At 34.0% G+C, this 25,033-nt stretch overlaps 2 protein-coding genes across 5 annotated transcripts; one reads left to right on the plus strand and one right to left on the minus strand.

Annotated features, from left to right (window-relative positions):
• Positions 1-7,698: 7,698 nt before the first annotated feature.
• On the minus strand, positions 7,699-15,980 carry LOC142985131 (serine hydrolase-like protein). Of its 4 annotated transcripts, none has more exons than XM_076133114.1 (7): positions 15,925-15,980; positions 13,433-13,503; positions 12,674-12,943; positions 11,957-12,156; positions 11,449-11,487; positions 8,410-8,468; positions 7,699-8,007 (listed from the first exon to the last, which is right to left on the minus strand). In XM_076133114.1, the coding sequence occupies exons 1-7, from the start codon at positions 15,951-15,953 to the stop codon at positions 7,713-7,715; spliced, it is 963 nt and encodes a 320-aa protein (XP_075989229.1). In that variant the 5' UTR covers positions 15,954-15,980; the 3' UTR covers positions 7,699-7,712. The 4 variants fall into 4 exon arrangements, with proteins under 4 accessions (XP_075989229.1, XP_075989228.1, XP_075989231.1 ...); XM_076133113.1 differs by lacking the exon at positions 15,925-15,980 and adding an exon at positions 14,200-14,396; XM_076133116.1 differs by lacking the exon at positions 15,925-15,980 and adding an exon at positions 14,178-14,394.
• A 251-nt stretch (positions 15,981-16,231) lies between these two features.
• On the plus strand, positions 16,232-24,356 carry LOC142985197 (serine hydrolase-like protein 2). The gene is made up of 7 exons (XM_076133228.1): positions 16,232-16,496; positions 17,413-17,529; positions 18,307-18,459; positions 19,160-19,259; positions 19,712-19,799; positions 20,129-20,229; positions 20,836-24,356. The coding sequence occupies exons 1-7, from the start codon at positions 16,442-16,444 to the stop codon at positions 21,143-21,145; spliced, it is 924 nt and encodes a 307-aa protein (XP_075989343.1). The 5' UTR covers positions 16,232-16,441; the 3' UTR covers positions 21,146-24,356.
• The last annotated feature ends 677 nt before the right edge of the window (positions 24,357-25,033 follow it).

The following is a 25,033-nucleotide window of genomic DNA, read 5'->3' on the forward strand; positions in this document are numbered from 1 at the left end:
TGGTTCAATTAATGTTGATTTATTCTTATAATAATGTCATTAATCTCTTATGAATGTATAAACATGTTTATATGTAGGTACATAAAGACAGTATTTATTTCAATAAACAAAAGTAGCCCTAACGAGAAGTAGCCCAAGTGAGAAGTTGCCCTATTGAGAAGTAGCCCAAGTGAGAAGTAGCCCTAATGAGAAGTAGCCGTATTCAGAAGTAGCCAAAATGAGAAGTGGCCATAATGAGAAGTAGTCCATTAGCGAGTCGGTTGCCATAATGAGAATTAGCCCTAATGCGCCTAAACCAATAAATTTATTAAACAAATTTTAGGCATGCAAGGTTTCCTCACGATGTTTTCCTTCATCGTTGGAGCATGTGATTAAAACTATATTTTGACATTTATTCGAACCAATCGAATTTGATTTTCGACTCGATACTGTCGGGAGTAAGCGTGCAAGTGTTGAATAAAATGTTATAGTTAGAATAAAATTGATAAAATATTATAATAATGAATGGTTTTTAAATATGAAAATGAAATGTAGTGTTTAGAAATAATTATTCGAAAAACTGTTTTACTATTAAACGTGTTATAAGCTCTGGTTAGTTATACAGTATTTTGTCACTTACAATGTTGTTACTGTATATGAGTGAAGACAAAACACTGTATAACTAATCACAGCTTACAACACGTTTATTAGTAAAACATTAAGTGTATAAACCCATAATAACTAAGTGAATAAGTAATTTAGAAATTTAAAAAAACCTTTCTTAACATCAAAATAAACTAAAAATAAGTATTTTGTTAACTATCTAAAAAAAATAATCAAAATACAAAATGGGGATTAACGCGATCATTTAAAATTTCTAGGGTGATAAATAAATTGTCTGCCAGGAGGAACTCGTGGCTTAGTTAACAACAGTCGCGCGGATCGATCTCTGAGGTTAAGCAACACTTGCCGAGGTTGTCCTGTGGATGGGTGACCATCTTATACTGATAGAGTTCCTCTGTGATTCAGAAGGCACATTAAATTGTGGCTCCCGCCTGTCATTTTCTAAGATCTTTGATGGTCGTTACCAGTAGTCAGAAGCTTGAAAGTCTGGCAACCAGTCTTATCCAGGGGTAGCAAAGTATTCCAACCTGGTTTTAGCCCAAAATAGCTCATATAGACAATTTTTACTAGAATCTTCCGGACATATGAGTTAGAAAATAATGATAGCGTTAATCCCTATTAAGTATAATAAATAAAATCACCACAAAAGTTCAATTACGAGTAGCTATACATAAACAAAATTCTATCCATCGAGCTTCAGTGTGGTCTCAAAAGCCAGGGTTTCTATATTTCGGACATTTGTACTTCATTTTGTTCTTCTTGAATACATACTAAGTATATACGATTAAGTAAGCCTTGTCACACATATTCAGGTCGGCAAATCTTGGCACGGTCATCCTATAGATGGGTGACCGCATAGTGATATTTGATACGGCTGTCTCCATGCTTTGGAGGGCTCGTTAAAAGTCGGTCCCGGTTGTTGTCTATTAAGATAACAGTCGTTAAGCCATGTCAAAGGCCTTCGCTTTGGACAACTTTGACACTAGGTTGACCACTAACCATACGATAAGAAAAAGAAAGTAGTTTATCGGCCCAGCCGGGCGGTAAAACCGAATATATTATGTAGATGGATGTTCAGAAAAAATGCGACACGACATCGCCGCGCCTGAATAAAAACCGAATTGTGACGATCGGACCCGAAGGAACTTTTTTTTTATCGTCTGGAAAATGCATTACTGCATATCCCGCTCCAGGGAGGGAGCGGTGGTCTGTCGGGCTCTCCCGCCGGCTAGGCGTTCTGGCTTTTAAATTTGGGCATACCGACTAAAAACCTGACGGTGTTCCTTCGGTAGTCACCATAAAGTGGCCAGGACGCGGTACCTCCAATGGGATACTCCGCGTCAACCCTAAGGAACTACCCGATCGGCACAATCCGAACAAGTGCAGTAATTGCTTCGAGTCGGTTTTGTTGTTCGATAAATACTGCCGAACCGAATATGTGTGTAACGAATGTTGCCATATGAAAAAAAAAGGCAACGTTTATAAATAAGATACTTTTTGATCACGATTCTAAATGTTTACTTAGTATATAATAATGTTTCGAAACGTTTTAGTTTTTAGTAGAAACGGCCATTGTTACAGTGACGCGATCTAAGTGTTACTTAAAATTGTTTAGAAATTAAGTTAATATTAAGGTTGTATCCGTGTATTTGTTGTGTCTTTTATATAAAATGTGCCAACAGCACAATGAGCTTGCGAGGCTGTGAGTAGCTCAACAATTAGGCACTGTTTTAGAACGGGACTTGCAAAGGACATGTCCCGTTATGGGCTTAAAATACAAACATTTATTAAGCAGAATTCATTTTACTTATATGCATAGAGTATCTAAAAGTGTACGGTTCGTGGGTACGTGGGTTAAGGAACCTTAAGCGCGGACATTTTACACATGAGTAGCAGGTTAGTGGTATTTAAGCTGAGCGTCTCCATGCTTTCGAGTACGTAAAGTCAGTCTCAGTTGTTGTCAATTAAGATAACAGTCGTTAAGCCATGTCAAAGGCCTTACGGCTTAAACAACTTTGACCCTAGGTTGACCACTAACCATACGATAAAACAAGTCCTTATGTTCTAGAACAGTGTCAAAAAGGTATACTTATTCGGAAAGGGTTAGGAAAGAAGCGCGTGTGATATTGTCATATGTCAATTCTCATAGTTTTGGCTAGAAAGGGTAAAATTTGTAAATATGAGACTTGAGCGAGACTGAAAAGGATTACAGGTAACCTTACGGTATTATTCCGTATTTAACTCGAAACTGTAGTAAGGGACTGAAAGTATAGCTTTTCCTGCTTCGCTAAATCGGTGTTGCAAAAAAGGAAATTAAAAAATGTTAAAAACGGTTACTACATGACAGAAAATAAAATTGATACTAATTTATTCTTTGGGCAATTTTAACGAAATTGTGGCTTGCATTTCAGCAAATATTGCCCGCTAATCACTGGGCGATAAAGACAAGATTTTAAAAAGTCAAATTATTATTTTTTCCTACGCATATAAGATTGGAAGAAAACGACAAGGCTGGCTAATATCTTGTAATGAGTTAAGAAAGTAAATGATAATAATATTGTATTTAATATAATATGTATTTTATATACTCTGGCCGTCCATAACGCAATATAAATATCCGATATCCGAAAACGAAGTGCGGGTTGGGGGTTTTTCATTCCTTCAAGAACTGTGTTAAAGAATTCAAACATGCCAGGATTCATCACGATGACAAAAACGTCGGATCTTGTAAATCTATGTTGAATTGCGTATGAAGGGTCTTACAGTACCTTACTACAGTTTACGAAAACCCAACCAATTGGCTTTAAAAATTCTAAATTTTATAAGACTATAAGTCATTTTGTATCGCTGATTTGAGATTGTAATATACAATCTTTTAAATTGCCTAATAGGTATAACTATGAAACAATTATTGTATAAATATTCAAATAAGTGTTTAAACCAGTTACTGTCCCACTGCTAGGCAAGGGTCTCCTCTCGTAATGTAGGAGGGGTTAGGCCTTGAGTCCACCACGCTGGCCAAGTGCGGGTTGGGGACTTTGCCTGCCCTCAAGAACTGTGTTAAACAAATTCTTGTTTATTTTTTAATCGGTATTTAAAACATAAAATTATACAAAATCTCCTCCAATTTTGAAATGTGATATAATAGTATCTACGACCTTTTTAATTTAAAAAAACTACCTCTGAAAATGATTCCTATAATTATTTTTTTAATCCTATGAATTTTAATAAGAAATTAAAATATATATTTTATCCCACTATCTGACTAAATACTGAAACGTCACTTTTCTGCTATGCAAAAAATAATATATTTGATCGAAAATTTATAAGTATTGCTCGATCTAGAAATTAGAGTTAATATTACATATTTTACTTCACCGTTAAAGCAATAGACAACGATTTCTTAAAAAAAATTGATCGCCATTTTGAAACCAAATGACGTTTCAATATTTAGCAGAAAGTTATACACCTTTACTCCCTTGACATTGTCAATTAAGAAATAATTTATTTTGAACTCTTCTGTTGATAAAAAATATTAAGTATCTATATTTTATCATTATTATGAATTTTAGGCCTAAAATTAGGTGAATAGATTTGTTTATCAAAACATTTTATAATTTATTTTGTATATCTAGAATCGCATACAGTCAAAACTTGGTAACTTGGCCGCGTCACGAAAAAAACCACGAATTATTAAGTTTTATTTCATCGTTTTTTTTATATGTTACATTGACCGATTAGATAGACCCATGGGACAGAAAGTCGGTTGAAACGTCAAGTAAGAAATTAAGTAATATATCTTTTTTCTCATCGTGTTTAAGGCCCGTTTAACAATGTATTACTCTGTGTACAAGCCGCAATAAGTTAAAGTTACCAGGTCTGACTGGATTTTATGATGTTTTTTTATTTATTAGTTAGTGTTACCATGTTATAAAATTATCTGATCGTTATAATCAAATGTAATCATCGAATAAGAAATCATACAGATTTCTTCAGTCAATTTATGTAAAATGTTAACACATTAATATCAGTCAGTATATTAATATGCAATTGTTGTAAAGCCATAAAAATATTTAAATACTCTTTAACAATTATGGCTTCAATTCAGTAAAATTGTAATTTCACTAGAAACACATAAAATGTATAAAGATTGTCATTGTTTGAGGCACAGCGCGAAAACTACTCGACAGATAGTGATGAGTTTCTGTCTGATAGCTCGGAAGAAAGTTGAGTTTGTGTAGATTATGGAATGGAATAAAATAATACGAAAATATGGTAGATTTTTTATTAATGGTAGATTATTAAAATGTGTCGTAAATCGGTTGTTTTTAGATAACTAATGTGTGAGCACTATTTCTATTACATCCCCTAAGCAGGAAGCACTCTTTACAAAATTGTAATAAAAGAAATAAATTTAACCCATTAATGTCCCACTGCTGGGCAAGGGTCTCCTTCCGTAATAAGGGAGGGGTTAGGCCTTGAGTCCAACTTCCCAACTCGGGACTTTGCATACCTTCAAGAACTGTTCTAAAGAACTCTCAGGCATGCAAGGTTGCATCACGATGTTTTCCTTCACCGTTGGAACAAGTGATCATTATTTCTCTACCAGTTAAATACTGGTTAAGTTAACAATAAGGTTACTTTAGCGATAGAAATCGCTATTTTTTTTATTTAATCTTTTTTCTATTTTCGCAAACCTATAAATAAGGGCAGAAGTGGGGATGAGAGTTAATTGTACAGGAATCTAAAATAACATACTTAGGGAATGTAATAGAAAATGTGCAATGATTAGTGCAATTTGTAATATTTTAGTCTCTGAATAAGTGTCGGTTATCAGGTGACATTTTTACAAGAGTTTCACATTTGCCGTCTCTTTATCTAGCGGATAGGTTATCTGACACGTATCCAGAAGCATTGAATTAGTACTAAGAGATAGTAATTATATTAGGCTGATGCATGCGTGGAAAATATTTTGTGTGTTTGGAAAAACCTAGAAGGATTTTCTAATATTAAAATATCTGTGTATTGGTTTCTTGTTAACATTGAGTAACTAATTGGTTAGTTAACTGGGTTTACAAAAAAAATACCTGTGTCACACATAGTTGTCAATCGTGTGTGTATGTGCAATTGGGTACTTAACTGTGTTAACGAAATATTATTAAACTTGTACTCGTAAAAGATTTATCTAAATACTCATCCTATGTTATATTTTCGTAAATAATGCTGGAATTGTAATTATTACAGACTGAAACATTTTATTTCCATTGAAATGTTACAATTTGAGGGCCGAATATTGCATTTCTTAGAGGACGCAATTTTATTTTTGGAACATGTAGGGGGGGTCAATAGAAGCTTAACTTGAAGTTTGTGGGGTCGCCACTCTTGTCCCCCGGCCGCCATCTTGGAAAAGGAGGTAGAAACACTTTTTTCGCTATATCTCGGAAACTATGGGTCTTACAATAAAATTGTAAATGCATAATTTGTAGCAAATTATTTTGCCTACAAATATGTCTCATAACTTTTTGTCCTAAATTAACAATTAAAGAAGTTATAAGAAAATAGTGAAATTACCCCCTTTTCCAAGATGGCGGCCGGGGGACAAGGGTGGCGACCCCACAAACTTCAAGTTAAGCTTCTATTGACCCCCCCTACATGATCCAAAAACAAAATTGCGTCCTCTAATAAATGTAAATCTCATGTAACATTTCAATGGACTATTAGGCACTCATTTGATACCAACGAAAATACGAAACTGACGTGACGTGACGTCACTGTCGTATTACTATACTAAAATGTGTTTGACATTTCATAAAGAGTAGCTGATTTGACTGTTGTCAAGTACCCATTTACCTCGGCCTAATGTAATTCCATGTCAATGTATGTGATTGTTAACTACTTTAAAATTACTGTAGAGTTGTTGTAGGAACTTATTTATGTGAATCAATGTGATAATATTATCTTGATGTAATAAATGGTTGTGTGTAGCGAAAAATGTGTTTTTGTTCCTGGTAACCCAATTGTGGTACTATAACATTATAAAGAAATAATATTTGGTATGACAAGATGTATGGATCTGAATGAGGCAAGGGAAGTTTGTAAGGATCGTACCAAGTGACGTTCTTTGATCTCTTCCTACCCCTATGGGAAAAAGCGTGATTTTATGTATGTAAGTAATCTTTAGTACTTAAAATAATTGATGTTATACTGTCTTACTAATAAACGTGGTGTAAGCTCTCGATCATTATTTGATTAAATATACAGTTTTTTTGTCTGTGGTCTCATATGCAGATAATGAAAAAATTCAAATGAGTATTTCAAACTACCCACAACAGTTTAATAAAGCAAGATTCAACATTCGACATTACTAAAAACGTTTATAATTTAATCTGTTTCTTATTATAATTGTATTTCAACAGTAGTTGTGAGAGCGTCAATTTAATTGCGTTCGAATCTGTGGTAATTATTTGTGTTATTTTGGAAAATAGCTGCAGTTAAGCTATAGAACCTTCAAGTTCAGGTAAGTGACGATATTCTTATAATATTTATTTGGTTTTAGGGTGACTTAAATGCAGTTCACGCTAGTTAAATGCAGGTTGGAGACTATGCATTCCATCAAGAATGGTTTCAAAATGCTCTGAGACATGCAAGGTTGCATCACGATCTTTTCCTTCACCGTTAGAACAAGTGATCATTATTTCTAATTCAAAAATAACGTGTGTTTGGGTTAAATATGAACCTTCGACTACTTGTGTGGAAGTTAATTTTATATACCACACGGCTCTGAGACGATAATGAATTATAATAACACACATGAGACGCCCATACCCAGTCGCGCTCACCGGTCGGTAAACGAATTGTGGGTTAAGAAACCCTTGGCGCGGTCATTCCATAGATGGGTGATCGCTTACTGGTATTTGAACTTTAGCGTCTCCGTGCTTCGGAGGGCACGTTAAAAGTCGCTCCCGGTTGTTGTCAGTTAAGATAACAGTCGTTAGGCCACGTCAAAGGCCTTCGGGCGGCTTGAACAACTTTGACACTAGGTTGACCACTAACCATACGACAAGAAGAATAACACACAACACATTCCTCTAAACCTTTATTTCCAAAACTCACAGCTTAGCTTTTAAATCTTCTAATAGAAACTTACTGATATCTTCTGCCATACACTCCGGATCATCAATATGAACATCGTGTCCTCCTTCCACGATTTTAAACCTGTAATTATTATGAGGCCAGGCCTTTTCATCCATGACAAAAGGCACTGGGTCATAGATACCAGCGTCTATTATTTTTTTCGCTATGACTCCGAAGGTAGGCGTTGTTGTAGTGGTATAAATTCGACGTAATGCGTCGCCGGAGAATGGCAACACTGTTACCTCTTTCATGCGCTGGTCGTAGGTGAATCTGGGGAGATTTTGTCAGTTTATTAAACTTTTTTAAACTACCACTGCTGGGTTAAGGTCTCATTTCAGAATGAGGGAGGGGTTAGGTTTTGTGTCTATCACGCTGGCCAAGTGAGCATTGAGGACTTTAATGACTTCAGAAATTGATTTTTATGAACTCTCAAACATGCCAGGTTTCATCACGATATTTTCTTTTACCGTTAGATCAAGTAATCGTTATTATCATTATCACATTACTTCGAAAAATGCCATGGGTTCGGACCCCTCGTCCAATTGTGTGGAAGGCTAATTGTGTTTGCGCGCTTTCTCCACTCGGCGAAGACTGCTCACTTTTGAATATCACTTATATATCAATGATAGTTTTGCAGTAAGTCAGTTATAAAAGTAAATATGTATAATATACCTGTACAGTCCATCGCCAGCGGGAATCAGACATCTCTCCAAGACATGTTCTGATGCTTCCTTTGAAATGGTGTACGTTACGCCAGCAAGAAAGTGTCACCTAGAGTGATATAAGTAGAACGTATAATTAGTGCGCAATCTGCTGTAAATGTGCGCCGCATAAAAAAATTGTGCATGTTGTAGTTTTGAAAAAAAAACGTAAAAACGATTCCTGCTGGAGTAACGTTGTTCTAGCAAGAAAATTCTAGACGAATTATCGGAGAGATAAAATACATACATGGGCAGAGAGCTTATATTTGTGCAAGTATGTGCGCCATAAATATAATTTGTGCGTCTTCAGGTTTTCGAGATATTGCGTTTCTCGCTGCAGTAACGTTTTGCAAATTCGTGTATCTCCAAGACCATTTTATGTGCGCCTGTAGAATGAACATACACGAATAGCTCTTAATTTGTGCATATTTGTGACATAATTAGATGCCAGATAATATTTATAATTTTCAAGTAATCGCGCTTTATTGAAAACTTAAAAAAATATTGTAGCGCCTAAATGAGAAGACGTATAAGCTCGCTAAAAACTGTATTCGTTCCATCTTTTTGTTTATAATTACCATAAAAAGTTTCAAAACAGAACCTACAAGCGTTAATGAATAATATTACTAAAAGTCGAAACGACGGCATCATAACTTTGACGCCAACAAACAAGAAACTGGCTCAACCTAAGATGTGTAGATGTAAACCAAAAATTAGTGCATTTATCAAATAATATATAGTAAAAATATCCAGCTTCAACTGTTTCGTGTTAAGTAAATATTAATATCAAACCAAAACAGTTATTCAGCGCAGGTTATCCGACCAAATTCGAATGACTACAAAAAAGCGACGGATTCATACGTGTCGATGACCTTCTTAACTTTACTCGCTAACTGGTTGAAACGTATTGTGCCCGAGTACAGTGCAGTAGAAAATAGTTAAAAATAAATAACTTTTGATTAAATTAAACATACCTATTCTTCTATCATTCTATTCTAGCTGTTCCGGTAACTTTGCGCACGATTATGTACATCATTTGTTGGCCGAGATATAATTTAGTTTTGGGTATGATAGTATGATACGCGAACGTAGTATAGACCGGTTAAAATTATTATTCTTTTTTATCCTTTTATTAATTGCCTAATTTGAAAACCCAAACCTAAGCAGCCCGATATGTGAAACTTGAGTTGAAGTTTTCAAATCCGGCTATTCTTTAAAAAACATAAATTGATAACAAAATATAACGCTCTATAGGTTTTTATTACGTTCGCGTACTATATAATCATACCTAACCAAAACATAATTATATCTCGGCCAAAACAACAACTACTTAATATTTAAATTTCACGCCATGATGGTACTGAACTACTTTAAGTGATTTTATTGTTTGTGTACTTAAGTAAATGAAAAACTGATCTGTGATTTTAAATAATACCAAATGACTATACAAGGTACAAATAGTTTAATTGAACAATGTTTGTTCTAATATTTATAGGTAGAAAATTTGATCTGTGATTTGTTGCCATAATTACTTTAAGAATCATGATTATGATAATAAAAATAATATTTTTTTAAACCAACAAGCTTTTTGATTTCATATGATCAGAAAGTACATTTAATACCTAGGTATATTACATATATTATATTTTTATTAGGTCATTGTAATAATAATTCCCAACGAACATTTGAGCGTGACTGTACGAACACAGTTTAGGTGTAATACGTTTAATAAAGGAGGTCATCGATACGTATGAATCCGTCGCTTTTTTGTAGTCATTCGAATTTGGTCGGATAACCTGCGCTGAATAACTGTTTTGGTTTGATATTAATATTTACTTAACACGAAACAGTTGAAGCTGGATATTTTTACTATCACATATCGGGCTGCTTAGGTTTGGGTTTTCAAATTAGGCAATTAATAAAAGGATAAAAAAGAATAATAATTTTAACCGGTCTATACTACGTTCGCGTATCATACTATCATACCCAAAACTAAATTATATCTCGGCCAACAAATGATGTACATAATCGTGCGCAAAGTTACCGGAACAGCTAGAATAGAATGATAGAAGAATAGGTATGTTTAATTTAATCAAAAGTTATTTATTTTTAACTATTTTCTACTGCACTGTACTCGGGCACAATACGTTTCAACCAGTTAGCGAGTAAAGTTAAGAAGGTCATCGACACGTATGAATCCGTCGCTTTTTTGTAGTCATTCGAATTTGGTCGGATAACCTGCGCTGAATAACTGTTTTGGTTTGATATTAATATTTACTTAACACGAAACAGTTGAAGCTGGATATTTTTACTATATATTATTTGATAAATGCACTAATTTTTGGTTTACATCTACACATCTTAGGTTGAGCCAGTTTCTTGTTTGTTGGCGTCAAAGTTATGATGCCGTCGTTTCGACTTTTAGTAATATTATTCATTAACGCTTGTAGGTTCTGTTTTGAAACTTTTTATGGTAATTATAAACAAAAAGATGGAACGAATACAGTTTTTAGCGAGCTTATACGTCTTCTCATTTAGGCGCTACAATATTTTTTTAAGTTTTCAATAAAGCGCGATTACTTGAAAATTATAAATATTATCTGGCATCTAATTATGTCACAAATATGCACAAATTAAGAGCTATTCGTGTATGTTCATTCTACAGGCGCACATAAAATGGTCTTGGAGATACACGAATTTGCAAAACGTTACTGCAGCGAGAAACGCAATATCTCGAAAACCTGAAGACGCACAAATTATATTTATGGCGCACATACTTGCACAAATATAAGCTCTCTGCCCATGTATGTATTTTATCTCTCCGATAATTCGTCTAGAATTTTCTTGCTAGAACAACGTTACTCCAGCAGGAATCGTTTTTACGTTTTTTTTTCAAAACTACAACACGCACAATTTTTTTATGCGGCGCACATTTACAGCAGATTGCGCACTAATTATACGTTCTACTTATATCACTCTAGGTGACACTTTCTTGCTAGCGTAACGTACACTTTGAAATGCCTCGAGTGTTCATCATCATTTGTTGTGCCTAGAAAAAAAATGTAATTGATAGGTCTCTTGCAATTTTACTGCTTTTGCAGTCAATCTCACTCAAACGCTCAGTGTAAGACTAGAGTTCCTATTTCAGGTTGTAACAAATTTTGGCCTTGATGACAGTCCACAAAATGGAAGTAGGGGCTTAGGGAGTCATACTTCAGGGCCTCAGACACTGCAGGAAGAAATAATCTACCGTAGCCGAATATGGGCAGTTAGATAAAATATTCAGCGGTAGAAAAATCGAATAGTTAGACTTATCTATACAGGAAAAAGAAACAGTTGAGGTTACACCTTTGCGCAGATTTTACACAGATACAGAGAATACAAACATAATATCACGCCTTTTTCCCTCATAGGGGTAGGCGTAGGTAGAATAAATTGTCTACCAGGTGGACATCGTTCTTAATTAATGAAAAGGGCTTAAAATAAACAAGTAAAATAATCAACTAAAGTCCACAAACCTTCTCATAAGTATACCTAGGCGCAGTGTCAGGTCCTCCATTGAATTTATGGAACTTATCCTCGTCATACATGGAGTAGTAACTGTGAAACCAGTCGTGTATGCCCTGGCGGTCGCACGGCCACGTGTGATGAGCTGGTATTGGGTCCAGCTCGACCACGCGCGTGATGTGGCCTGGGTAGGCGATGTTGAAGAGTTTACCTGGGAAAGAAGCGTATATATTTATCTGGGAAGAAGGCGTGATTTTTTGTACTCATGTGCATAATATATATATTTTGATCAATCTCATATTAGTTAATATAAAATACTGGTATCTAACTGCTTCCGATGAGACTGGAAGCCGACTCCAACTTATTTGGAAAAATGGCTAGGCTGATGATTACAGCATAAAGTTCACAATGTTTTTCAGATAATCTCGCTTGTCACTAAAATCACTGATATGACTAATATCGCTAATTCGAATTCTACCAGTACAAAAATGATTTTGTGATAAGCACCAGCGCTGGTGGATTTAGGGTTTCTTTCGTGGGCTTCTTTTGGGAGTTTGAAATTTAAACTGGTTATTATCTGCGAGACTGCGACTAAAGAATATTATGTGTGTTGTTATACATAATTTGAATTTCGCAGACTCATTTGGTTCACGTGCTCTCAAAGTTTCACCTTTTTATTAAGCTTAAATTATCGAGAAAACTGGCATAAATAAAATAATATCACTCACCAATAGGAACTCCCAAAGAATGTCCAATATAAATAAACTTCTCCCACTTATAATGTTTCATCACCTTCACAATAGTCGGTACCAGGTCTATGACCGTATACCTGACTCCTTTGGGCATGTGGTCTGATCTCCCATTGCCTGGTAGATCGATGCTCACGTAGAAGAAGCAGGAAGGCAGGCGGGAGACTAGGGGACGGAAGCCAGAGCTCGCGTCCAGCTTGCCGTGGCAGAGAATCACTGGTGGATTGCCTGGGTCTCCCCATGATAACCCTACAAGCCAAAGAAAGGTAGTTTATTTATTTTTTTCTTAATATACGCCATAACCCCCGGTTTCTGATGTACGGTAGTTTATCTATTCAATAGCGTTAAAACTCATAAAAAAGCGCTACAGAATAAGTAGATAAACTAACGCTAATTGTACTCAGAAACCGGGCATAAGTTGCTATATTAAGCGGCTTGTTATATTCAGACACCTAAAGAAAAGCGGCGCTACATTAATGAAAATAACAACTGGCTTAGGTAAGTACCGAAGGTTTTTTATGACAATTCTGTAACTAATTTTTATGATAAAAAACATTTTGTGCGGGAATTGAACTCACTGCGCCACGGAGACTCACGAAGTTAAGTAGTTCAGAAGAATCGTATGTTTTTATCTAATTGGTAGGTTCAGAGATGACACATTAATAATACAATAAAAATAATCATTTATTTGCAAACTAATACATAAGTAGACGAAATTAAATAGTGTATTTTCCTCACCTGCTATATTACCCCATGGGGCTTTAATTTGTATCTCCTTTTCAGTCAGTCGCAGAGTTGACTTCATAGTGCTAAAGAAACAAAATAAAATTAACTTTTTAAACTACCATCTGGCTTTATCAAACCCAGAATAAAATTAATTCAGAAGAAACACTTTGCTATCTGTACCATCGACATACTGTGAAATTGTACTAATAATTTTATTGTATTTTTTTTACTTTTTTCAGGGGGCCAGAGCTATTTTTGGGGGAGAAGAGAGAGCTTTAGTATTGAAAAGCTTGAGGATTGACCCCAATACCGTGTTGGAGACGAGCCTGGTTTCATAGGGGCAAAGCACAGGCTTCCTGCATCTTCAGGTTCTTTATTGCCCATGGTAAGAAAAATGCCTATAATTTTGTTACATTTTTAACGACTCGATTTTTCATATTATGTAAGCATAATTCGCTTAAACTTAACCGCGAATATTTTGATATTTACAGATAGTTGAGCAAAATCAAATAACACCGGCATTATGAATATTAATTAAGTACATTTACCAAATGAATTATTTATATAGCAACACTGAGACATGTATTTTTTCACACAACTCTAGGTCATTAACTCGAAGGTCACGTTTCAATCAGCCAACATTACATAATTATTATTTAATAAACAACAATACCTGTCAATAACGCCTTAATATAATCTTATTTTAATCTCACAACATTAAGAACTAAATATATAAAAAATATTATTAAAAACAAACTTTCAAAATGGCTTCCACTCACGCAATTTGCCGCAAAAGATGATACGTCCTCTTCATTTGATAATCTTATCTGAAATTCGTTTTATCTACGAACGATATTATATTATTATGTGTTTATTACAAATATTTATAACGCTGTGTCATGTTAGAAGACTATTTTTGCTGTATAATAAAATAAACTGTGATATCTATAAAATAAAGTCCACCAAACACGACTGGTTGTTGATTCGTGATAATTGCAAAAACTACTGGATGAAAATTGACGCGGTTTTTACCAATACGCAGTTAAATTCATGAGAAAGGCTTGAATGTATAATTTCATGAAGATTTTATGTAAATTGCCTGAAATGTGATGACAATTGTTGAAAACTTTCAAAAAAAAATACGGCTAGAGTCTGACAACTTAGTAGAAAGCCTTGTATGCAAGTTTCACGGCTGCCAGAAGTACCTAAACAAATTCAGAAATTAGAGCATTAGTGAGCCACATGCTTGTGTAGCGTCAGAGGTCTGCTTGACATAGCTACTTTATTTTTTAAATGCATGGAATTAGTTACTAAAATCTAATTACATATACCATGGCTCTCTTTAGACTAAGTTGTCAGCCTATAGTTTAAGGCATAACATGTCTACCAAATGCGCTTGTTACGGAATAAATTTTTATTTGCTTATATTATTTGCATACCTAATTAAATAATATGAACATTGATCAAGGTTTTAATAAGTCGTAATATAATTATATCTAATGCATAATATAGCAAGGCTTTTGCAATCAAGACCGGCTTCCTTTGGCGATACGGAAATGACCTAAACACTATATATATTTTGAAGGTTATATTTTTAAAACAAAACTAGCTCTGCTTCGTAGTTTCTAATGCATTTTAATATACTTATTAATTGCAAAATGTTGGCCTAGCTTACAGTTTGTGGCAAACTTTATGCTAGGCCAACAATTTGCAATTAATTTAAATGAATAATTACAGTTAGCGACAAACTATATACTCGGCGAACAATTTGTTGCCAACTGTAAGTAGAGGAAGTAGACGTAAATTGATTGCCCTAAGATACATTTTTTATGCTAATATCTTTAACAATACCTATATTTTTTGCTTATTAGTTTTACAACTCGTTACCTATTGTATAATCTGTGATAATTAAAATACAGGTTTTAACGACAAAAACACGGAAGACGGGATTTTTCTCACGGTGAATACATAACAATATGACATAACACAATAAGAATTATTATTAATGCTTAATGCTGTTATAGGTTTATAGCATATCAAAGATAATACGAACTCCGAAAACAACGATGTCATGTTTCAAGGTGCAAATATGCTTTCCAAAATTACGTGTTATCTTTTTACAATACGTTATACTAGCAATCAAACGATAGATAAGTTGTCTGAGCAATAATAAACAAGTTCAAAGTACAAAGTTCTTCATAAAAACTATATTTAGATAATTATATAGGTAATGTACTATGAAATCATCAGTGAAACGGCTTGCATATTTGCTAAGTTTTGATCTGGAATAATTTTATTGTTATAACTAATTTCAATAGCTATATTTAATGCTAGAAAGTTTATAGGTTAAATTAAATTCTATTATTAATTTGAATTGTAAATAATGAACTCCATCCCCGAAATAGAATAAGACGTTTTGTATGAATACATATGTAATTCTTGAATTTAGGTTAAAACATCTTAAATCTATAAAAAAAATTAAAGTTAATTATGAAAATAGTCACCATTGATATTTCCTTGTAAATAAGCACATAAGTAGGTAATTTATTCATTCGAAATATATTCATAAAAAATCTACTCGTGAGAACGATGATATAAAAATTGTACAAAATAAATTATCAGCATTGCTGTATTAGCAGTATGCAGAATATTTTGAAAATTAATTTGAATAAAAATGCATTTAATTAATGATTACCTATCAAAAACAGCGTCGTATGTAAAATAAAGAATTTAGATCTTGTAATCCGTCGGTGACTATGTAATCGTTACGTAAAACGGATCGGATAAAAAAGTTCAATCATTTGACAAGTTTGTCAATGTCATGTCTAATGTCTGCACGTAAATTTTGGTTTACAGAAATATGCAATAAATAAAATAAATAGAGAATAGATTAAAACTTCTAAGTAGTTTTAATAAATAAACTAAAAAGTTTAATCAACGAACTATTTACAGTATTTTTATACAGTGTTTTTGTGTGTTAAAAATCGGTATATTTATAAAAAATAGTTGTTGGTTAATAACATGAGTTTATCGGAAAATGAGTGGTATATTCAAGCTCCGTGGGGCAGGATAGCAAGTAAGTAAACCAATTATTATCATAATTATTTTAATTGCTAATAAAATACAAAAAATCTATGATTTATAACAAAATGAACTTTGAACTTCTATTTCACGTTATCCTTAGACTAGTTCTGTCAAAACAAACTATACATCCTTGGGAAATTATTTTATTACTCTATGATACAATTTACCACCATATTATGAAGAGTAAAAAAAAATTTCTTTTTTTCGAAAAGTAAATTTTTTATATAACCAAATAGATAAAATTTGTTTATCTATAATCTATTTATAAATAAAATATCATAGGCAGAAAAATGAAACACTACAGGTTGCCTCTAAATAGTTTTCAAAGTATACTTTATTAATAAACATAGTGGGTAGATAAATCAAGATGTTTAGTCTTTCAATCTAATTTAAAATTATTATATTAGATTGAAAGACAATATTTACTGATGGACGAGGGTCTCTTCCCAGAATGAAGGCTAGACCTTGTGTAGAAACCACTAAAATCTGTTTCAAAGAATTTCTAAACATTCAAGGCCACAATGTTTTCGTTTACTGTTAGAACTAGTGATAATTATTTCTTTATACACACAATTTAGAAAAGTCATTAGTGGGTTTCGTTGGATTCAAACCCTCAACTACTTGCTTGAGAAGTATTAGCTTATTCTACTCAGCTGTCACTGCTTTAAATTCAAATTATCCTTTATTTAGTAAACTTTGTACAAAGCTGCACTTGCAAAATAAGCAAGAAACTCGCAGCTAGCTCTTTTTCAAATGTCAATATATTTCTTACAATTTTATATTGATATTTTATTGTGATCAGTTCAAAGATATTTTGTACTCTATCTCTCTCTTTCTGCCTATTTGTTGCATATGGTGTTGGGGTGTAATGAGAGCATTTTGTTAACAATACAATGTTCATATTCCAGTAATAGCATGGGGCAACTGCTACGATCCTCCGGTGCTACTCTGTCATGGCAACATGGACTCAGCTGTTAGCTTCAGACCACTCGTCAACCTGCTGCCACAGAAATATTATTATATAGGTAAGTTTATACTTGTTTTTTTATTTACAATCAGCTACATAGCTTAATAAAATACAGCCGCTCAGTTCGATCTCTGAGATTAAGCTATGCTTGCTGAGGTGGTTCTTTAGATGGGTGACCATCTATGAAACGAGTTCCTCAGTTTTTATCAGAAACTATAATTATCAGATACAAGTATCTCTTTGGCGCAGTGGTTAAGGTCACCTCGCCGCTACCATTGCGTCGGGAGGTGGGTGCGATTCCCACACGGAACAGTTATTGTGCAATCTACAATTAGTTGTGTCATGTCTGGTTGTACTTTGCGTCCATTGTTTGTATGTTTGTTATGATCCGTGTGATACAAGATCAGTTCTTAGTGCGGGAGTGCTGTCTTCTGTCTTTCTTAAAGAAGAGACTAAAGAAAAATTTATTGAAATGGTTGTAATTGTGAAGCATTATCGAGATTTTAAATGGATTATGTTTTGTAAAATCTTTTTGTACTATAACTACTAATTCTGCAAACCAGTCTTGTGAAGTTGACTATAATAGATAGGCAAAATAGAGAACACAAATATTTGTCTGGGAATTGAAAATACAATACATTATCTATTTATTTTATTTTTCATAATTATTAATTATCATGTATGTAACTACATATTTATTTATATTGCTATATTACCTCATTGTTACATATTAGCAGTTTTCCCGGCGCAATGGTAGCGGCGTGGCGACCTAAACCACTGCGCCGCGGAGGATTTATAAAAGACTATCATTAAAACCTTTTTCTTTATTCCTCAGGTGTGGAGCTCCCGGGCAACGGTAAATCGGACCCGTTCCCTCCCGGCCTCATGATCAGTATATACGACATACTGTACTCTTTACACGCAGTCGTCAAACATTTCAGATGGGAGAGCTTTATTTATATAGGGCACTCTTTCGGTGCTGTATTAGGTAAGATTGTAGATAACGCCATCTATTGGCAGCGTTTTTTATTACAATTGCTCGTAGTGCCATCTATTAACAGTTTACTGTACTACCATCGTATATAGCGTCATCTGTCGGCAGTTTTGTGTATTACCGTGGTATGTAACGACATCTACCGGTAGTTTTCTGTACTAATATTTTTGTGTACTGCCATCTGCCGGCAGCTTTTTGTATTACTATGGTAGGAAACGCCATCTAGCGATTCCTTGTTGAATTAGTAAGTAAAAATCAATATCATTGGACAACGTATACTCGTACGTAAATTTGATTTCAAACTAAGCAAGCAGAGCTTGTACTATAGTAACTAATATTTTTTTATATAATCATGCTTATATACCTACTTGTAAATAAATACTTATATTGATACAATTATAACTAGGCTCAAAACAAATACTTGTGCCCATATTACAAAAATGGCGGACCGTGAAACTTGCTTTGGAAATTTTATAGTGTTACTGTTTTTTATTTTTTAGATGTTTGTTTCGTCACTGCAATTTCATAGACTGTAATAGGTTTGACACATAAACTGTTTTTTTTTTCATATTATGTGTAATTTTAGACCTTTTCGAGTTAATAACAAATTAGTACCCATTTGCAATGTAACTTGCAAAAGATCCCAAAAGCTTGACTTTTTAACATAACTAATTAGTTTTGTAATCGTTTTCAGGTAAAATCTACAACATATGTTATCCAGATACCATATCGAAACTTGTAGAGTTGGACCCTATCAACTTTATTGGAATACCACCTGAAGACTTTCCTAAATGGTAAGAAATATAAAATTAATATCATTATCTTAGTGGCCGGAGAATATATTAAGCTGACAAGTTTGTTTGTTTGAACGCGCTAATCTCAGAAACTACTGATACGAATTGAAAAATTGTTTTACTGTTGGATAGCCTATTTATTGAGAAAGGCTATATGCTATATGACATCACGCTACGACCAATAGGAGCAGAGTACCAGTGAAATATGTTACAAAAACGGAAAAAATATGACCCATTCTCTCTGTGACGCAAGCGAAATTGCGCGGGTCAGCTAGTATGATATAAAATTATACAAGAAATCCTTACTGCTATCTTATATTGTAGGTTTGATACCCGGAAAACTGCTTAAATTGATAAATAGTATTAAAATAATAAATTTTGAGGCTCAACTCTGAATTCAAAACTTAACTGGATGACTGAAGCCTATAATGTTTATTTCATGTCTTTTTCAGGTACAAATATTTTTTTGAAGAGTTTTACAAAAACTACGAAAAATTGAACGCGCCGAGGGACAAGGCGCCGAAATTAAAATGGAAAGAGGTCAGTATATAAGAGATACTTATACCTATTTAATTATTATATGTATATTTTTAAGTCACATCAAAGGGCTTTGGGTGGTTTGAACAACTTTGACACTAGCTTGACCTCTAACCATACGATAAGAAGCTAATCGCAAAAGAAAACTACTAAAAATTGTGTTTTAAAATACATGCATACATAAAACAACCCATTTTTTCCCATGGTAGGCAGAGACCAAAGAACGTTGAACGCCACTAACTCTTTCACCACAACCACAAATCTCTACAAACTTCCCTTACCTCATTTACATACATACATGTTATTAATACAAAATTTATATTAAATTCCAGGCATTATCATCACTTCGTGCTAAAAGGCCAGGTCTATCAGAACAGCATGCCATTGCAGTGTTAGAACGACTGTCTGAACCAGTCGGAGATGGACTCATCAGGTAATGTACTTACAAACATTATTAAAACTATGTAAAGAAAGGTCTGAAATTATAGCCGAGTGGTATAAGTTGGCACCTCTCACGTAAGTGGTCAACGTTTCAAACCCGACCCAAGAACCAATCCCTCGTATTCATAAAAATATATGAAGTTATGAAAGGTTTATAAATTGTTTTATTTCTTTCACTCCTTAGCAAAATGAAAAAGAGAAAACATATTATAGTAGCTTTTTAACTAAAATAGGTTTCTAGTGTGTTTATGTATAAGAGGGAATGACTTTTCCAAAGTTATAGTCTACACATTTATTGAGGGCATGCAAAGTCCCCAACCTGCACTTGGCCAGCGTGGTGGACTCAAGGCCTAACCCCTCCCTCGCTTGGGAGGGGTTTACTATGATGAGCGGTAGTTCTGAGCCTGGTTGTAAATTTATCTATATAACTATGTATTTAGAAGTATATAAGTATGTTTATCAGTTATTTGGTTACCGTACAAGGTCTACTTAGTTTGGAATCAAATGACTGTGTGAGTTGTCCAAAAATATTGATTTATTTATTAATATTATTTAATACATTTTCTTTTACAATAACCTTAATGTTCATATATTTCAGATACACATTCGACCGCCGCAACAAGCTCATTCACGGCGCGCCCTTCTCACCAGAACACATGAAAAAAATATTCACAAGTGTTTCAAACCCGATACTCACTATAGCAGCCCAAGACTCTTTGAGGAAGAAATTATACAGAAACACAGATTTTCTACTAGACAAGTCTTTGTACGAGCATGGCAATTATCGCTGTGTGCCGGTGGAGGGAGGCCATGATGTTCATGTGAGTAATCCTGAACGGTTGGCTGCTTATGTCAGTCAGTTCTTGTTGTACGGTGTCGAAGGTCTGGATGGGAAGAGCAAGTTATGAGAACGGAAGGTATTTTCGTTATATTTCACAGACTTTAAAGGAAAGGGGAGGTTTCCAATTTGGTAGTTAACAAAAAGTTATTAAACTTGTACTCGTAAAAAGTTCTTCTAAAATGCTCAGGTTATGTATTTTTTTTGTATTGTTGAAATTGTAATTATTATAGACTGAAACATTTTATTAGACACTTAATACCTACGAAACTGTGACGTCACTGTCGTATTACTATAAAAAAAAGAGTTTTTGACATTTTTCATAAAGAGTTAATTTGTCAAGTACCTAGTTTGCATTGATTGAAATTATATAGAAACACAGACTTTCTACTAGACAAGTCTTTGTATGAGCATGGAAATTATCGCTGTGTGCCGGTGGAGGGAGGCCATGATGTTCATGTGAGTAATCCTGAACGATTGGCTGCTTATGTCAGCCAGTTCTTGTTGTACGGTGTCGAAGGTTTAGATGGGAAGAGCAAGTTATGAGAATGGTTTCTTTTAACCGACTTTAAAGAAAAGCGGAGGTTATCAATTTGGTAGTTAACAAAAAGTTTTTAACTTGTACTTGTAAAAGGTTTCTATGTAATTAGATTCATTTAGAGGCGCTCATAGCCAGTTGTGTTCGATCTGTGGGTTAAGCAACCGTTGTCGCGGTCATTCTATAGATGGGTGACCGTATAGTGGTATTAGAACTGAGCGCCTCCATGCTTCGGAGGACACGTAAATAGTCGGTACCGGTTGTTGTTAATTAAGATAACAGTCGTTAAACCCTTTCAAAGGTTTTCGGGCGACCTGAACAACTTTGACACTAGGTTGACCACTAACCATACGATAGATAGGTAAATTATTCTAGATTGACGCTATGTCATTTTGCATTTGGCTCAACATAATTTAGTTACTTACATTCGACATTCATTCAGGCACGGCAATGTCGACCGGCTGAGAGCCCTTCGAGGCAGATTAATGCCGAACCGAATATGTGTGTATCAAGTCTCTTCACTTATAAAAACACTTGTTTATTCAATTGAATCACTTCCACTTCACTTCACAAAACTCCATATTCACAAAACAGGTACAACTAACATTTTTGAAAGAGCTCCGTTCAGTTCAAGCGCTCACAATCAAATGTCCATTCACCCGCCGTGCAAGGTCTTTTATGCATTCGTCATCGGTGAAAGGTATCAGTGGAGGGGCGCACAGGTAACGAGTTGCCACACGAATAATTTGTTTTTATTGTTTTTATATAAGACAACTCTCGCGCTAAGAATTGCTCTTGTGTCACGGGGACTTTTACAAACATACAAACAACGGACATAAAGTACAACCAGACCCGAAACAATTATTTGTGGATCGCACAAATAATTGTTCCGTGTGGGAATCGAATCCGTCGCAATGGTAGCACCGTGGTGACCTAAACCACTGTGCCACGGAGGTAGTCAATCATAAATTTTAATAAAATCTGGTTTTCATAATTACATTTTGATTGCAATTTGGGTAGTTCTGCCAGGCAAATACTCTTGCTACTCTTTATGAAATGTCAAAAACACATTTTAGTATAGAAGTACGACAGTGACGTCACAGTTTCGTATTTTCGTTGGTATTTAATGAAATGTTTGTGTCTAATGAAATGTTTCAGTCTGTAAAATTAAAATTTCAATATATATATTTTTTTTAATTACAGTCTGAGCATTTCAGATGAACCTATTACGAGTACAAGTTTAATAATTTTTCGTTAACCCAGTCAACTACCCAATTAGTGACTTAAGAGAACTTTTCTTTGAAAAATAATAAATATTATAATTGTTACAGCCAGTTTCTTCATCAAAAATAACAGCCAAAGTATGCTGTAAAGAAAAAGTTAGTTTCTTCACAAATTTACTGATAGTTTTATGAAGAAACAGATTTATCTTTATTACACAAATGTCAAGTAAAAGTCAATCCCTCTTATTCATAAAAATATATGAAGTTATGAAAGGCTTATGAGAGTGTTGTTTCTTTCACTCCTTAGCGAAATGAAAAAGAGAAAACATATTATAGTAGTTTTTTAACTAAAATAGGTTTATAGTGTGTTTATGAATAAGAAGAATCACGCGGTTACTTGAGATATGTATGAAGAAACTGACCTTCCGGCTACTATACTAGGGCCATTTTAAACGTGCTCACTGCGTCATGTCATTATATCGGAGTCTCTCGCTCACTACACATTGTCACATTACTATGATTCATTTGATTATGACGTAGTGAGCATATTTGTAAGGGCCTGAGTATAAAAGAAAAATATGTCAATTGTGAACCAGTAGGGCTATTTTTTAGGACTATAAATTATAAGCAGATATTATACTGGCGTATTCCGCAAGAACTATTTCTGCATAAATTATACTTAAATATTTAGCTAATAAGTAATCTTTAGTTTTTAAAAGTCTGGTAAAGGATTCTTTTCTTTTTCTTACTGTTAAAAACAGATAATAAAATCACATGTATTATGTTATATTTATAATTTGAAATGTTCTTTTTAAACTGCATTTTTCGATGTATTTTTTTTTAATATTTAGTATTGTTTAAGTCGCGTCCTATGGTATTTAAAATATGCATTTATTTACTGTACATACAAATGACAATAAAATATAATAGTGAATTTACAAATGCATTGGTTTATATGCTTGTATTAGGTTGGGGAAAAAGTCTTTTCGCATTATAGTATGTATGAACTTGTAATAAACTCTCTTTGGCTTCAAGAATCACAAATAAGTACACGGTTCATTAGGTTTATTTCAGTGAGCTCGTGAGGTACCCAAATATCGAGATTTAGTGTAGAGAAAAGATTTTATTACGAGTTCATACGTACTATAATGCGAAAAGACTTTTTCCCCGAATTTATCTATGTTGATATGTATTTAAAAGTAGTAAATAAGTATGTTTATCAGTTATTTGGTTACCATAGTACAAGCTCTGCTTAGTTTGAAATCAAATGACTGTGTGTGAGTTGTCCAATTATACCAGACCTTGTATTTCCAAAAACTTAGTAGAGCATGTGTCTTTAATTGTCAGTCTTTAGTAATGTCTGCTGTGCAAAGGTCCAAGATTCCATTCCTATGTCAGGAAAGTTGTGAACAAATTAACTTTTAAGATATATTGAAAATAATATGTAATTGTTAATATTGGTGATTGTTATTGTACTTATGTATATAATGGTGATTTTTTATTAAATATAAAGAAATTTATTGTGATGTTTTATTATTCAACATTCTAATATCCTATCCTATCTATCCCTGCGATAAATCCCCGATGAGAGTGAAGGAATTGTATTGTGCACACACGAAAAGTCCGCAACAGTTAGTTTTTATATCGAAATAAAAGTGGCTGAATTCATCCCACAGCTACCAGGAGAACATGAATACCGAGGAGGTGTATTAAATCGTTATTGAATTAAATTTTAATTGAGCTACTGCCCGTCAGATAGCGCTATAACGTGCAAAGCTTAAATTTTGTCCTTAAAATTGATCCACAGCTACCAGGAGATCATGAATACCGAGGAGGTATATTAAATCGCTATTGAATTAAATTTTAATTCAGCTACTGCCGTCAGATGGCGCTAAACTTGCAAACCACGAACATTGTAATTTCAAAAGATCTCTTCGTCAGTTCTGCGAGCCTGGTACCTTAAATTTTGTCTACAATCACTAACATAAGAATATAATACTGAGTGAAAAACAACAAACTGAAAAAGCGTTAGGAGAGCTGCACTATTTTTTAACAGTAACTGAAGAACGGCTGAACCGACTTGGCTGAAAATTGGTGAAGAAATAGCTTAGAAACAGGAAACGAACGTATTATATCTTTTTATCCCATTTGTACATGATGGAAGAATAAAACATTACACACTACCAAGCAGTCATGA

This window comes from Anticarsia gemmatalis, chromosome 29, assembly GCF_050436995.1.
Source record: "Anticarsia gemmatalis isolate Benzon Research Colony breed Stoneville strain chromosome 29, ilAntGemm2 primary, whole genome shotgun sequence".
Classification (NCBI taxonomy): domain Eukaryota; kingdom Metazoa; phylum Arthropoda; class Insecta; order Lepidoptera; family Erebidae; genus Anticarsia; species Anticarsia gemmatalis.